Raw genomic sequence first — 15,312 nt, forward strand, 5'->3', positions numbered from 1 at the left:
TCTTTGATTTACGCATTTATACATAAATCTAGTAATAGGGAGCATCAAGTACACGCTGTTGAGAAAGTACAAGGTTGGGTTTTTGTCTTCCATTCCATGTAAACAGCTAAAGAAATCAAGAAACATGGTATCGACAATACACCACAAGCATCACCGATTGCACAAATCCTTTAATCTAAATAAACGTGAAAGTTATGAATTTAATGATAGGGTATTTCAAAAGTACAAATCAAAACTAGAATTTCATATAAACCAATCGCACCGCCTGATTGGGTAGTTATCTAAATTAAAAATACATGTCATTGGATGAAGTTATAGGCGACGACAAATGTTGCAGGTCCCTTCCATACAAAGTTTTCTGTGCCCATAACTTTGGTTTATCTAATGCTAAACTTCACAACTACACCTGAAAGTTGAATCCAGTAAAAGGCAGGCGAAAATTCAAAAAATATTCAATGTGTAACTAATGGTCCTATAAGTGCACTTGTATTACCAGTAAATTATACGGAGATAAATATAGACACACACACACACCCGAGGAGTTTAATCTCTGGGAAGGTTTGTGCTTTCTGTTGAAGACACCTTCTTGCCATCGTATTGCTAACAAAAGAAACAAAGAACAATACAATGATCATGCAATTCAATATACCAAGGAGAAATAGGACACTGAATACCCTGCCTCTCAGCAGCAAAGGATGATGGATTCAGAAATACCTGTTTCCCGAATGAGAAAGGAACATATTTGTATTTGATCATGTGTTGAATCTGTCTCCTCATGGTTATGATTAATAACATTAACCAATAGAAAAGGAGTATTGGCCAAAAGACGGGCACATCAAACACACTGAAGAATGTCATCACGAAAGCAATGCAGAAAGCATTTGTAAACGAGTACCTTCACAAAAAAAGGGCCACATAATAGACAAATATCTTAGCATTCAGCAAAACATTTTGGAAAGTAAGTAACTAAGTTTCATGGCACCCTGCACCTTAAATTACTTAACAGCTATAGACAAAGAACAACAGAATCGAAAAGAAAAAAGATGTCGGAAAAAGAAGCTGCTTGTTTCTCCTGATCTTTGTTTCACATCACGTTCAAAAAGGATTCAACAAGAGTGTAGCGCTCTATGGTATTAGGAAAACTCAAAGTCAAAGAATCAAATTGGATTCTTTAGCCTGAAGTTTTCAGGAGTACATGGTAAGGCTACCCTTGAAACTGAACACTTTACAACACAAGTTTCTACAAACAGACACCATCCAACAGACAAGTGTGAATGTGTTAAAGCCTATATGAAAATAACAAGCTCCAATTGACATGTACCTTGGAAATGGAAGGAAAAGATTGAAATTTCTAATCATTCTCATCTACATTGAATGCATAAGCTTTGGACATTCAAGAGCTATATCATCCGGACGCTTATGTTTGACACAGGTAGGAAGGTACAATCCTCTAAACACTAAGCATATGTAGTCCAGGTACCATAATTCAGGGGCAAGAAAAAAAAAACTAATTCGATCAGCTTAGATTTCAGAATGTGGCTTATAACTGGAAACACTTGATTCTGAATCCCTATATTTTTCATTTTATAATAAGAATTCATGATGTCTTCATTTATTAGCAACAATAAAAAAAACTTCAAGATCAAATTGTTCCCCCATAGTGGCCTGCGAGTGAGTTTTATCATCATGCAAATGGAGGCTTCTTTCTTCAACTCAATTGAACTTTCTAAAATCCTTTGCCGGTTTCAAATCAAAAAAAATTAAATTATCCTAAAGTTTGGAATACTGCCAGAAAAGGAGATAATCTTTCATCTAGAAAGTTTAAATCACAAAAAAGATCTTTGTTTGTTCAAATCAATGAAACCTAATTTAACATTAAGATCAATTATTTTACGAAATCAAAGCCGTTAAAACAAACCAGAATTTGAATTCGGGGAGTCGGCGAACGAAAGGGCGAAACTCATCGGATCCGCGGGTGGGTAGCGAGGGGCCATCCTGCATCTCGGGGTCCACCTGAGGAGAAAGGAACCCCATCAACAGATTCAGCAAGTAGATGCCGAGGCCGTAGGTGATGATGTAGAATCCCTGCACGAAGTACACGCGTACGGCGTAGATCAAAACCACCAGCAGACACCCGATCCAACGGTAGAGAACGTGAGGAACCGTCTTATCCAGGAGGTGCTGGTATCGCCGCGACACCTCGAAAGTCCACCGTGATATGGCTGCCGCGGGAGACGACGGGGATAGATCGTCACCGCCCAGGGCACCGCCGCTTGGTCCGTGTCCGGTCTCCATCGGGGGACCCTATTCTGAAAAATGAAGTTCTTTTTTTGTTCCTAAAACAAGTTCCTTTTCGTCGTCTCTGTTTTATTTTTTTCCCCCTTTCCTCAAAATAATATTTGTATTTTTTCATAATAACAAACTAATACAAAGCTTCTCCCGATCCTCTGATTTACGGCACATGGGGTTTTTTTTGTTCGGTCATCGTTATGTACCGGTTCGTTCAAACCGGATCTAAAGATGTAAATCAACTTTGGTCAGCTTGTACAACGTAGTATGTGAAGTTTTATTTTATTTAATTTTATATCTAAAATTTTGATTTAATTTATGTCTTTATAAATCATTAATATTATTATTAATATAATATAATTCTATATTTATATGTTGTATACACAAATTATTACGTTAACTTAATATGAACAAATAAATATTCACTTCTTAAAAATCTAACGATAAAATAAGACTGGTTCATTAAACGATAGAGATTTTGTCGGTTAATATTCGTTAATCGATTAATACACAGATTACTAAAGAGTAAAAAGAACTAAATTAGTGGAAACCAATTTTCCGACAAAAGCATGCGCTTCAACGGCGTAGAATTTTACAGGTATCTTTGGATTTAAGATCCATTGGTAAATCATGACTACAAATTCTGCCAACAATGAAGTCAACGCCAATTCAAACAAAACCTAAAACTTCTGGAAGCAAAGACATCGAGGCTGTCTTCTCCGAATGCACCGGAGATTATTCAAGGGGTCGGAAAAGTAGTCGACGGAATGAAGCTGGAAACCGAATACGGTCTCCAGTGATAACGGTGTTAGCAGATAGCATTGTTAATGGCGTAAGCAAACATTCCACCGGATTCGAGATCCCCAGAACAAGCTCGACGTGAACAAGAAATATCATAACAAGTTCTGCCGAGTGCTGACGCCTGTCTTCAGTTCGGAAATGAATAAGATTATGGAAGAGTGAACTATAAATTGAATCTGCTTTAAGAGTTCAATTGCACATATAAAAGAAGCATGGAAACGCCTGATGCAAAATATGGATCATTCATTCATAGAAGATACAAGTAGAATTGCTATTTTTTTCCTTTTTTTTTTCGGGAAAGGGCATCGATGGCTTATACTATATTGTATCGACTTCAGAACCGAAGCTTACCAGTACCAGCAACCAAGTTAACTAATCCACCAAGTTTCTCTGAAGTTTGGTTTAATGCAACTCTGGCTCACCTAGAAAAATAAAAGAAAACTTACTATAGAGTATGCAACACCTATACACAATCATCAAAAACGATTTATAAAGGAAAATATATGCACATAACCAAAATAAATTGCAGATTCAGCACATTAAATGAAAGGTGTTTTTTTTTTGGGGGGGGGAGCTGAAGAAGATGCCTACAAGCAATAATGAGGAAATCTTAGGGCATTTTCATTTCCCATTGTCGGTCTTTCAAGGTTTACAAGTTTCCAAAAGAAAAATCTAAATCAATCAATACATGTAGGCGTTAAAGAAATGACTTAACATATAAACTTGCAAGACTGTAATGAGATCAGAACAAGGTTAATTTTCCAACTCCTATAAAGATCATTCACAAGTTTGATCTCAACAATGCTAACCTACCATTGCTGCTCGTGGAAGCATCTGCACCAGTTACTTGGCCAACCGCCTGTGAAAACTCCACACCAATTTCATGAACTCCACCATCACTTACACTAGCCTCAAAACCATAATCTATGTCAAAAGCAACCACATTGATCAGAATCGATCCCCTTTGTGCTCGCAACCATTCACCAGCATCACTACTCACTCCTCTACATTTCCGCACCTTAATTTTGATCAAATTGGGACAACCGGAACCAAGTGCTTCAATGGCGATATCTGAGATCGGGCATCCCTTGATGCAAAGTTTCTTCAACGCCATACATTTTGCAGCAATGCATGCAATCTCCGTATCACCAATAGTGCTACTTCCACAAAGAGCTAGTCTTTCAAGTTTTGAACAATTACATGCGATGGCTGACAAGCTCAAATGGGTAGCATTAACACCAATCAAAACAAGTTCTTGTAAATTGGGACAATGTTTAGCTACAGCAATCAAACCCTCATCTCCAATCCTATTAGTCCTCCATCCATCAATATGAAGCTTCCTCATCAACTTACAATTCTTAGCTACACAAACAAGTCCATAGTTCGAACACTCTGGGGTTTTCACAATATGCAAATTCTCAATTTTGGCACAGTTTGCAACCGCAGATAGGCCTATATCACTCACTTGAAGCCTCTCAAGGTGAATTTCCATCAAAGGATTGTTGTTTCGATTTCGATTTCCGATTAACTGAAGGACACTATCCCAATCACCCAAACAATGAATAATTCTTAAAGTTTTAAGGTTTTCTGATTCAACCACAAGTGGTGCAAAAGACTGACCGTTAACAAGTTCTTTCAAGCCAATCATCTTCAGTGAAGTGGCCGCGGCTCCTGGCCTGATCGGCTCAGCTCCGTCATGGATTCCTCTGAGCCTTTTCACCGATAACTCTTCTAAATTCTTGCAATGATTGAGGACGGCATTTAAAGCTTTAGCGCCGAACATGCAAGAACCACAAGAAAGTTTTCTTAAATTCTTAGAATTCTGAGCAAATGCAGACATTCCTTCGTCAGTGATTTCGCGACAACCGCGGAGCTTTAGTCGTGCAAGGTTTTTGCAACGGATTGAGATCGTAAGCAAATCATCATCCGTTATGCTAATTGATTTACGACTACAACGCAGGGCGAGTCTGGTCACGGAGTCGAAGCGCGTTAATATCGAAGGTAAAGAAGAAACGATTTCGGATTGGGCGTTGAGAGACAAACGGTGGCGACTCCAACCGTCGACGCGAAACCACCGCTTGCAGACAAGGGAACAACGGTTCCGATCGCCAGGGCCGAGGAACTGGAAAATATAAGCCAAACACTCGTCAGGAACCTCAGCGGTGTAATCCCAGTTCGCCGCGATTTCATCGATAAATTCCTCGCCGGAAAGGAAAGCAGAAGAGGACAAGAGGGTGAGGGAGGCTTCTCGGTGAAAAGCGGCGGAAGCGGATTGGCCCATTTGCGGTGGGTGGACAGTACGCGCCACCGGATGAAAGTGTCTGAGAATTCTGTATCTCTCTCTCTTGTGAGATTGTTTTCGGCTATCTGCAAGGTCCAATCAGGTTTGAGGGAAAGGTTCCGTTGTTGGGCGGTGAAATTATAAGGCGTAAAGCAGAGGTTGAAATTTAGGTGAACTAATTTTGGACCCGTCAAAAGGGGGAAGCCGCAAGCGTCTTCTTCTTTAACCAAATTTCATTTATTCTTTTAATGCATGAATTAACCAACTCCATCCCTTAGAAGGTTGAAAACTTATTGCGTTCTTGCAGTTCACTACTATTATAGTTTAATGAGCGGAAGAGAGTTAGGAGGTTGAAGAAGAGGATGATTTAATGCTAATATAGAAATAAATAATTAATTAAAAAACAAGTTTAAATTTAATGATGATTGAAAGATAATGTTGGCATATTTTAATTTTATATTTTGTTAAATAAAAATTATTACAAATTATGAAACAGGTCTGAATTTTCGAAATAGACCCTAACATTTATTATGAAATTTTAATGTTAGACCGTAAATTATTGCGCCTGTTAATCTTTACATATATTGCTATTTGTTTCCTCTTGTGTTCCTCTTACATAGTAACACCATCTGTGCCCAGATTGAGGAATTGAAGAAAGAGTGAGAAATGAGCTTGAGATTCGCTTTGTTTTTTATGGTATTACATTGACAGGAGAATTTATTTTCTTCTTCTTTGAAAGCTATGGTTTTGCTAGAGGAAGAGACTCGGCAGATTCAAAACCCACCATTAATCATTGATTGCCTGTACTGCGAAGAAGATGAAGATTTAGGAGAGTGTAGTTTTGAAGGAAACGCAACTGAAAATTTCGGTGGAACGGTGAAAGAAGATAGCTTTTTACCTTTATTCTTTATTGACCACGGCTTGTTCGGGGAAGATGATGAGTTGATCTCTTTAATGTCCAAGGAGAAAGAAACTCGCCATGGATACATTGATGTTAACTCAGATGAGCCATTAGTTTTAACTCGCAAAGAAGCTTTGGAGTGGATTTTCAAGGTCAATGAACAACATGGGTTCAATGCTTTGACCATGGTTCTTGCTGTGAATTACTTTGATAGGTTCATTTCAAGCTCGAAGTTTCAAGAAAACAAGCCATGGATGGGACAATTAGCTGCTGTGGCTTGTCTGTCTTTAGCTGCCAAGGTCGAGGAAACCCAAGTGCCGCTCCTTTTAAACCTCCAAGTACGTGTCAATGATTGTTTGTTGCTTTGTTAAATTTGTTAAAGATGGGATCTTGATATCGTTTTTTCCCCTTTCTTTTAGGTGGAGGAATCAAAGTATGTGTTTGATTCAAAAAACATACAAAGAATGGAGCTTTTGGTGTTGTCGACTCTGCAATGGAGGATGAACCCTGTGACACCAATTTCCTTCTTCAATCACATTACAAGTAGGCTTGGATTGAAGATCCATTTGCATTTGGAGTTCCTTCGAAGATGTGAACATTTGCTTCTGTTTCTCGTTGCCGGTAATCGGTCAAAAATAGCTTTTGTTTTCATCCTAATTGTTCAAAGAATGCTCATCATATATGTACCTTGAGTTTTTCCAAATCAATTTTGATCCAGATTCAAGGTTCATGCTTTATATACCTTCGATCGTAGCTTCTGCAACAATGCTTCATGTTATTAAAGAGATTGAACCATGTCATTACCTAGAATATCAGAAACAGCTTATCGGTTTACTCGAGACAAGTGAGGTTTGTATGCACAATCACTTGGGGTTGGGGGGCCGATTTTCGAATACTTACATTGGATCCTGATTGTAGTTTCGTTTTCGACAGGATGAAGTAAATGCTTGCTACAAGCTCATCTTAGAGTTAATTGAAAGCCATTGCAAAGGAAACCGAGGCCATAAACGCAAGCATAGATCGATTCCGAGTAGTCATAATGGCGTCATTGATGCATCTTTCAGCTGTGATAACTCGGTTGTGACATCTTCGGTCTCACCATTTCCGCATCCATGGTTCGAAAGGAGTCGAGCACCGACTAGCAAATGCGGCTACCTTCACTAAACCGTATGTTTGTCGTCGATGTGCTTAGTAGTCCCCGCTAATCTTTTCGTCATGATAACTAGTACTATCAAACATGTTTTTGTATCATTCCTCTTCCGAGTATTGTAGACTATTCTTAATGTAAAATCAGTATGTGTTCCATAACTTATTATTGCCTCTGAGGCTGAAATTGGCTAACACGGACCCGAGGAGGATCGATATCCGCTAAATTTCTCCTTGATTGGACTTCGGTAGCCGTTTTATCTGTTTGCCAATGAGAAGAAATGGATGTCTGTCGGATTCTTCTATTGTATGATTGTGAACAAGCATACATCCATGACATCTTTGTATCTGCATTTATCTCTATTGTTTTTGGTCATTCATCTTGAAGAACCAAGTTTCGACTTTGTGCTTTCTGCAGACGGATGAATCGGTCGGTGATTCGGATCGCTCTCGTTTTACTCTGTAAAAATGAGAGAGTAGTTTCAACGAGGGGATCCGAATCCTTGAAATAGTACATATACTTGGTCGAAAAATTGTTCTAGTTTTTCACAGACCTGCATTCATCACTGCCTTCAATTTTTGGTCATATATGCATTTTCTAGTAAGTAAAACTTTGTAACATGTTATGATCACTTTGAAAACATCTTCCTTTGCAGTCATATCGACCCCCATCTTCTCCTGCTGTGATTTCCATTGCATTTTCTCAGCTAAGTTTTTACCCTTTCTTTCAATGTGCCATATGCTACATGATCCAAGATAATCTTCTTCTGATACGTAGCATCCGGGGGTTAGTACTCGATTGAGTTGAGTCCAGTAAAAAATTTAAACGATTTTTTATAACTATATACGATATACATATATATTATTTCATATTTTTTCGTATATGCTATACAAAGTCGAGGTTTACTCAACTCTACTCGATATCATTTCCAAAGACCGAGTATGTACTATTTCATGCATGAGTCGTATCATGGTTACGTTCACAGGCAAAGATGTTGGAATTTCCAATTTACTTAGAGAAACAAGTTTATGATAAAAAAATATATATATCATTTTAATATAATAATATTTATATATACTTTAATACGAAACAACACATCATGCCACTTAATTATACTGAAAAATTTCATCCACCTCTTAAAAAGAAACCTTTTTTAATGCATTTTTTGTTTTATCTTTGATTTTTTCTAAAGGAAGAAAAGTAAAATCCGAAAAGGAAAAGGTTATAATTTGTTTATTTTTCCATGAACTATTTTGTACTTGATAGATATGATTAGGGATGGGCATGTGTCGGGTCGAGTTTTTGGTCTATCCGACCTGACCCGAGAGCAAGAGAGCCTCTACCCGAGATCCGACTCTACCCGAAAGCAAGAGAGCCTCCACCCGAGATCCGACCCGACCCGAAATAAATAAAAAAATTATTTTTATTCAATAAAAATATTGACTTAATTGAAAAAAAATTATATATAGAGGGGTATTATTATAATTATCCCTAAATATATAGGATAAAATTATATATATATTTCGGGTCGAATCATATTTTTTTCACCCTAAACTTGAACTCAACCCGAATACCATACAAAAAAATCCGCCCCGCCCTGACCCAAACCCGATTTTTAAGAAAAATCTGACTCGATAAGATTGGAACCCGTCGGGTGGGGTTTAAATGCCCATCCCTAGATATGATAATTTGGTACACGGAAAGTTTAGTACTCCGTTGTTTCTTATGGTAGTTGAATCTTGGATTAGACAAAAGTCAAGACACCTAAATTTGAAGGGTATATATATATCAAATGATTATTCGTAATATTAATTTATGTTATAAGTATATATATATATATATATATATATATATAAATAGAAAATCTCTTCAGCCACGTGCCCTTGTTTATATTTGATAAACAGGTGACGATGCTAATTTTAGTGTCAGAGGTAGATTATATGTATTTTTTATTTTTATTTTTTATATTATATTTATGTATATTTTTTGTTTTTAAATTTTTACAAATTTATTTTTATGATACGTTTTTATCTACTTTTAGATATATTTTACTTTATCTTAGGGTACGTTATCAATTATTTTGATGTTATTTCTATTTATATATTTTTTAAATTAAATTTAACATTGAATTAACTGATCAAAGTAACACCGGTTGAAAATTAATATGTGCGGACTGCCAATTGGTTGGTATGACACATCTTTTACCCACCAACACTTGAGGTTTCACTTTCAACCCCCATGACAAGATTTTGACCCTTGAAAGTTAAAAGTAGAAATACTTATTCTTATTAATAGGATTAGTTCAAATAATAAATATCTTAATATCAGTTAATTAAAGTCTTCAATTTGAGTTTTTGTATATGTAAAAAATTCTCGTTGAAAAATCTACCCATCAATATCAGGTATATGATCCAAGTCAATTTAGATTAATCAAAACAAAGTCTTAAAATTAAAAGTCAACAAAAAAATACTACTTCTTGATTTAAGATAGGATAATCTATCTTTGTCCCTCAATTTTATTTGTATTTTTATTTTGATACATTTTAAGAAAAAATAATTTTTATATTAAATTTTCTAAATTTTATTCATTTTAAATATTAAATAGTTAAGTCTTTAATGTATTTAAAATTCTGAAGTGAATTCTTAACATTTTTTTCTTAGTAATAGTTAGTCTCCTTTTTATCTCTGTGATTGACGGTAGATTAATTTTGGTGTTGATCGTCAACTATCGGTATTCTTTATTTTTTCTTTACTTTGTTATAGTGTATCTTCATTTTGTATTGTTTTTTATTTTTAATAATTATATCTTTATGACACATATTCTTTTGTTATTATGGCTTGTTTTTCTTTGTTTTTATGACATGTTTTCAATCGTTTGATCTTTATTTTCTTTATCCTTCTATTTTAAATTGGATTTGACATTGTTACGATTGATTAAGATGATGCTTTTATTAGCTCAATTCTCACTTACGATTTGTCGATGGTCTTTCTCAATAGCTTCATCCATTTTATGGTTCTTTTACCGATGCGGTCATATATATTTGTATCTATCTTTTATCCAATTTTATTTGGTTAGTTCTTTTAACCATTTCCTTGTATTGTCATTGTAATCTTAAGTTGTTAGTTTTCTCGTGTATAGAAAAATATATATATTATGTGTTTAGTTTACTATTGTAGTTGTAAACATTAATTGTATTTTAAATATTTTTTATTTTTAATAAAATTAACAATTTCTATATAACAAATTTTTGAAGTGATTTCACGTGGGCCATTAAAAAGAATATTTTTAAACTTAACAATTTTTTAAATTTATTTAAAAAAATTGAAAATGGTTGTCCCTTGTTCCCATATGTAATGGAGTAAGGGGAAGTAAGATAGTAGGCTGCCCCCAACACCAGGTTGAGAGCAGCTTCAGTTGGTAGAGCACAAGGTTCTTAACCTTGAGGTCGTAGGATTAAGTCCCACGGAGGGCATTTTCATAATTTCGAGGTCTTCCACGGAAGCTACTCTCAACTTGGCGTTGGGGCAGTATACTATCTTACCTCCCACTTACCCCATTACATATGAGAATAAGGGTCAGCTAATTTTTTTTTATTTAAAAAAATTGAAAGATTGTTATAAATTTTACCCTCTAGACTTAACAAATTTATTAATTTTGATGCTTAAAAATTAACTTAAAGCTTGAATTAAGACTTTTAATACTTATAATGACATCATACTTTAAAATTATGTTAAACCATCATTAAGAAAATTATATTCAACTGATAATGTAGCACGATTTAAAATATTACATCGTCGTCGTCGTCATAAAGGGGAAAAAATTAAACTTAAAGATGAAGTAGAGAAAATTTGGAAATTACCAACAATATATTTTGAAGTTTGGGGAAAAGCGGGCAGCGTCGGACTAAGCAAGAGAAGTTATTGCAGCTTTACAAATGTGGTAGCTGAATTTCCTTACAAAATGTACAACCATCTCAAAAAAGCAACACGTATGTCTTGTACAGTTTGGTAGGAGTTCATGGGCGGTTGCCGTGGGTTCAATAATATTATTTCGCATCTACTGCCATGAAACATGTTTAGGTCGTAACTTAATTGCTTTCTAAATTTTATATTTTTTAAACACCGGCCACCATGGCAGGATCCAAAGCTCTCATTCTTCATGGTTTTTGTCCTGTTTACATTATTTTTTTTATTAATTTGTATAAGTATAAGACAATATCTATTTAAAGATAATTCCTTGACTGCGAATGTCAATTGGTTCATGCTTTTTTCAAAAAGTCGACCGATTGTGCCATGTTGGGTTCATGTGGATTAGGCTTGTAATCCTTTCACTACAAAGAGTTAGAGGTGATCGTTGTTCTGTTAAACCATTGCCCTCTACTTTAGGAATCACGAAACTCGAGCTTTCGCTAGAATCTTATTGAAATGGACAAGCCTAAGTCGACCCACATTAAACTCGATTCGATCAATTGAAATCGTGTTGTTACCAAGCTTGACTGTTCTGTTTATATTATCTTTTTCTCCCTTTGTTTTCCCCTACAGTGTGTGATCGTATGTACCTACCGGCAAAGAAACAATGGAATTGATAGCACTATGACTTCCAGACTTACACCTACTCATCAACACAGACTTTCCCCACATCTACCTAACACCAAAAACAGTATAATCGGTGTTAATTTTGCCCAACTGGATTCATCAAATTTTCATTCCAGGGGGAAAAATAGACTGAATTATGTGTGTTTTGCTTCAGGTTTGCAGCCATCCGAACAGTGGTCAAACCTCTGCATGCCATAAAAAAAACCAGAGAGAATTGTCACCATATAAAAAGAAATCTATCTATACCCCCTGTGTTTTCACCACGACAATAATTTTTCAGATCATATGAAACCACCATGTATAGGCCTTTTGACCTTGTGATGGCTATAATGGCTCTCATAGTACACCAGGTACTGTTTTACCAGGATTTGAATTAATTCACTTGTTTTTTTTATGCAAAATGTTACAAATTCTGACCCAAAAATGCCAGAAAGCCCTGCCAGGGTTTTTACCTTTTAGGTTATGGTAATTACCAGTTTATCAGTGCCAATCAAGGCCTTCATAAAAAGCCCACGACCAGAGGCGGCAGTGGCATCATTACTCAATTTCCTAACAAAGGAACAGTTAGCAAAGGAAAGTAAGAACTATAATAACAGCTTTTACTACTCTATCTATGAAAATGATGTCAAGTTGTTTAACATTATTGTTTACCAATGGCGTTGGCCAAGTGAATGCTGGTTTATAAGTTGATTTCAGAAGCTGTCATGGCATTTTCATCAGGGTTTTCTATTACAATTAAACTCGGTAATGAATGCTTCCACAAAAACTGACCAAATAGAGGATGTTAAGCTGGTTCGGAGTTGACTCAGTCGATTAAGTCGTAAAAACTAACCATATAGTTCATATTTCTAGCAAGTATTCGGTAATGAATATTGCATCCTTTATGACATGATTCAGATGATGGAAAAGACTAACGATACAGATCCAACAACGGGTATATTTGACGATATTACCGTCACATATGCTGCGAATCCAGTGCACCCCTCAGACAATAGTTGGGCACATTAAGTACTCGCGGGGGAAGCCATAAGGCATGCAAAACTAAAGACATTGTGGACTTCAAAAACATGTAAACTGCAAAATGATTAGACAGTAAAAAGAAACCAATCATTCATATTCCCATAACAAAAATATGCAAAAAGAGAAGCTGAACCAAGGTGCATATAATCATTCCAGCTTTTCTTTCTTTCTTTTGCTGCAGAACCTTAGCTACTGAAGCAGAATGGATATGGATATAATATAGCACGGTGTTCTTTCACCTTCCAAATACACAACATGATCCAAACAGACTATGCTAAAAAGCCGGACGACGTCCTGTCCTTCACGGTCCTGGACACCCCTGGTTGGACTATAGAAACAACAGATAAAGCTGTAATTATATGGCTAAGAAATTTGACAAAACTGTATTGTCAAGCAGATCAGTAAGTCATAAGAGGTGACCCACTGCAGTGAACATCAGAAGCATCGGAAAGCCTTTGCCTTGGAGACAATGTTATGATTCCAGCTGCATCTACATCAGAGTTCAAAATGTTTTTCCTCTTCTGAATTTCACAACTGGATTTCTCTTCTGTTGCCTCAGCAATTGAACTCAAAGCGCCCGCTTCCTTGGAGTGAAGTGCTACCATGGCTTGAGCTTCAGACACCACCGATGCATCACCAATAAAATCTTTTGGATAGCTGCAACAATTTGTAATAACATATAGAGTGAAACATTTAAACAGTCAACTTCAACAACTATTCTTACCACCAATAACATTTTCCTGATATAAATCTGAATGTTGAAAGAGAGTACCGGAGAGTCTTTGATTTCAGTAGTCTGGCAAAGAATCTCAATATCTCTCAACTTTGCAAAGTAGAAATCCCTCTTTCTCAAGACTATCGACAGATAGCTTCAACTCGGTGATCTACATTGTGCAGGAGAAGACATCAGTTTCTTCTTAATTCTTAAACAAATAAAATTATCAACTTGCTCGACAAATTTTAAGTACCTGTTCATCATAAGCAGCCATTGATGTAGATGATTTGGATGATGCCTTTGCTGATTGATTAGAAGGGTGTGCAGATGGTGGAACATCATTGCTGTTCCTTCGAGCATGGGAAGATGAAGGTCTAGGAGCAGCACTTGAACCCTTGGCTGAGGAATGAATCAAGTATCAACCTTGATAATAACCTAGAGTGATTACAAGATAATATTTATTTAAATTCTTTCTTAACCATTGATAACACGTACACATTCTACATACATAATTATTTAAACTTAATATCTTTAAAAAAGAACGTCACTTTCTTTAACCTCGTAAGATTGAAAGTAACCTTTGTAATACCATTTACCTAAAAAAATCGATGGAATTTCTGCTAAAAGATGGGAGGATAATGCGAATGAATTGGCACCACATAAAAAAAAGGAATGGGATGCAGAATAGAGAATATCATGGTTTTCGTGGACCTTAATACAAAGCGAATGAAACGGCACCACAAAATAAAGTTGTTGCGATCTCCATGCTTCAACGAAAACGAATAAACGGTGTACACTTCGAGGAAGGGGCAGGGGGCAGGGGGCAGGGATAGGGACATGAGACTTGAATTCGATGAGTTTCGATTTGATTTGATCGAACTTTTTTAGAAAATTTTCAGTTCGGGTTGGATTGGATCGGGTTTATTTTAGGTTATATTCAGATCGAATCGGATTCAAGTTTAAGATGAAAATTATTCGATTCGACCAAAAAAAATATAATTTTACTTTATATATTTAGGATAATTGAAATAATATCTCTCTATATATTATTTTCTTTCAATTAAATTCTTATTTTTATTGAATAAAAATAATATTTTTTAATAAATATATTATTTCAGGTCGGGTCAGATTTGTATTTTATCTCAAAAATCAGGTCGGGGCGATTTGCGGTGGAAGGATTATACTTTTCTGGTCGAATTCAATTCGAATATAAAATTTATAATTTTCATATCAAATCGAGTTAAAAAACGACTTAACCCGACTCATGTCTGTCTCTATTTTGGGGTTACTAAATCTGAACAAGTGAGTTCTAAATAGGGATGGGCATGGGTCGGATTTCGGCAAACTCGACTCGATCCGAAAATTTTACATCTTTTACCCGACCCAACTCGACCCGAAAAATATATACCCTCCACCCAACCCGAACTCTACCCAACTTTTTGATATAAAGTTTGAACCCAAGACAACTCGATCCAAAATAATAAAAAAATATTATTTTTATTCAACAAAAATTGTTATTTAATTGAAATATATATATATATATATATATATAGTGATATTGT

General features: G+C 35.8%; 2 protein-coding genes and 2 pseudogenes across 4 annotated transcripts; 1 reads left to right on the top strand and 3 right to left on the bottom strand.

Annotated features, from left to right (window-relative positions):
- Positions 1–193: 193 nt before the first annotated feature.
- Positions 194–2,376, bottom strand: LOC120118982 (protein RER1A-like). 3 transcript variants are annotated; one of them, XR_005515806.1, is made up of 4 exons: positions 1,919–2,376; positions 715–895; positions 494–600; positions 194–406 (listed from the first exon to the last, which is right to left on the bottom strand). XR_005515806.1 is itself a non-coding variant. In XM_039138891.1 (4 exons), exons 1-3 carry the CDS (start codon positions 2,293–2,295, stop codon positions 544–546), a joined length of 615 nt encoding a protein of 204 aa, XP_038994822.1. In that variant the 5' UTR covers positions 2,296–2,376; the 3' UTR covers positions 194–406; positions 535–543. The 3 variants fall into 3 exon arrangements, 2 of the variants coding, with proteins under 2 accessions (XP_038994822.1, XP_038994821.1); XM_039138891.1 differs by having other exon boundaries at positions 535–600; XM_039138890.1 differs by having other exon boundaries at positions 194–600.
- A 1,019-nt stretch (positions 2,377–3,395) lies between these two features.
- Positions 3,396–5,581, bottom strand: LOC120118979 (F-box protein SKIP2-like). The gene is made up of 2 exons (XM_039138888.1): positions 3,904–5,581; positions 3,396–3,512 (listed from the first exon to the last, which is right to left on the bottom strand). Exons 1-2 carry the CDS (start codon positions 5,369–5,371, stop codon positions 3,493–3,495), a joined length of 1,488 nt encoding a protein of 495 aa, XP_038994819.1. The 5' UTR covers positions 5,372–5,581; the 3' UTR covers positions 3,396–3,492.
- Positions 5,582–5,970: 389 nt separating this feature from the next.
- On the top strand, positions 5,971–7,577 carry LOC120118980 (annotated as a pseudogene).
- A 5,687-nt stretch (positions 7,578–13,264) lies between these two features.
- Positions 13,265–14,153, bottom strand: LOC120119079 (annotated as a pseudogene).
- Positions 14,154–15,312: the final 1,159 nt, after the last annotated feature.

Source organism: Hibiscus syriacus, unplaced genomic scaffold, assembly GCF_006381635.1.
Source record: "Hibiscus syriacus cultivar Baekdansim isolate YM2019G1 unplaced genomic scaffold, ASM638163v2 tig00110330_pilon, whole genome shotgun sequence".
Lineage (NCBI taxonomy): Eukaryota > Viridiplantae > Streptophyta > Magnoliopsida > Malvales > Malvaceae > Hibiscus > Hibiscus syriacus.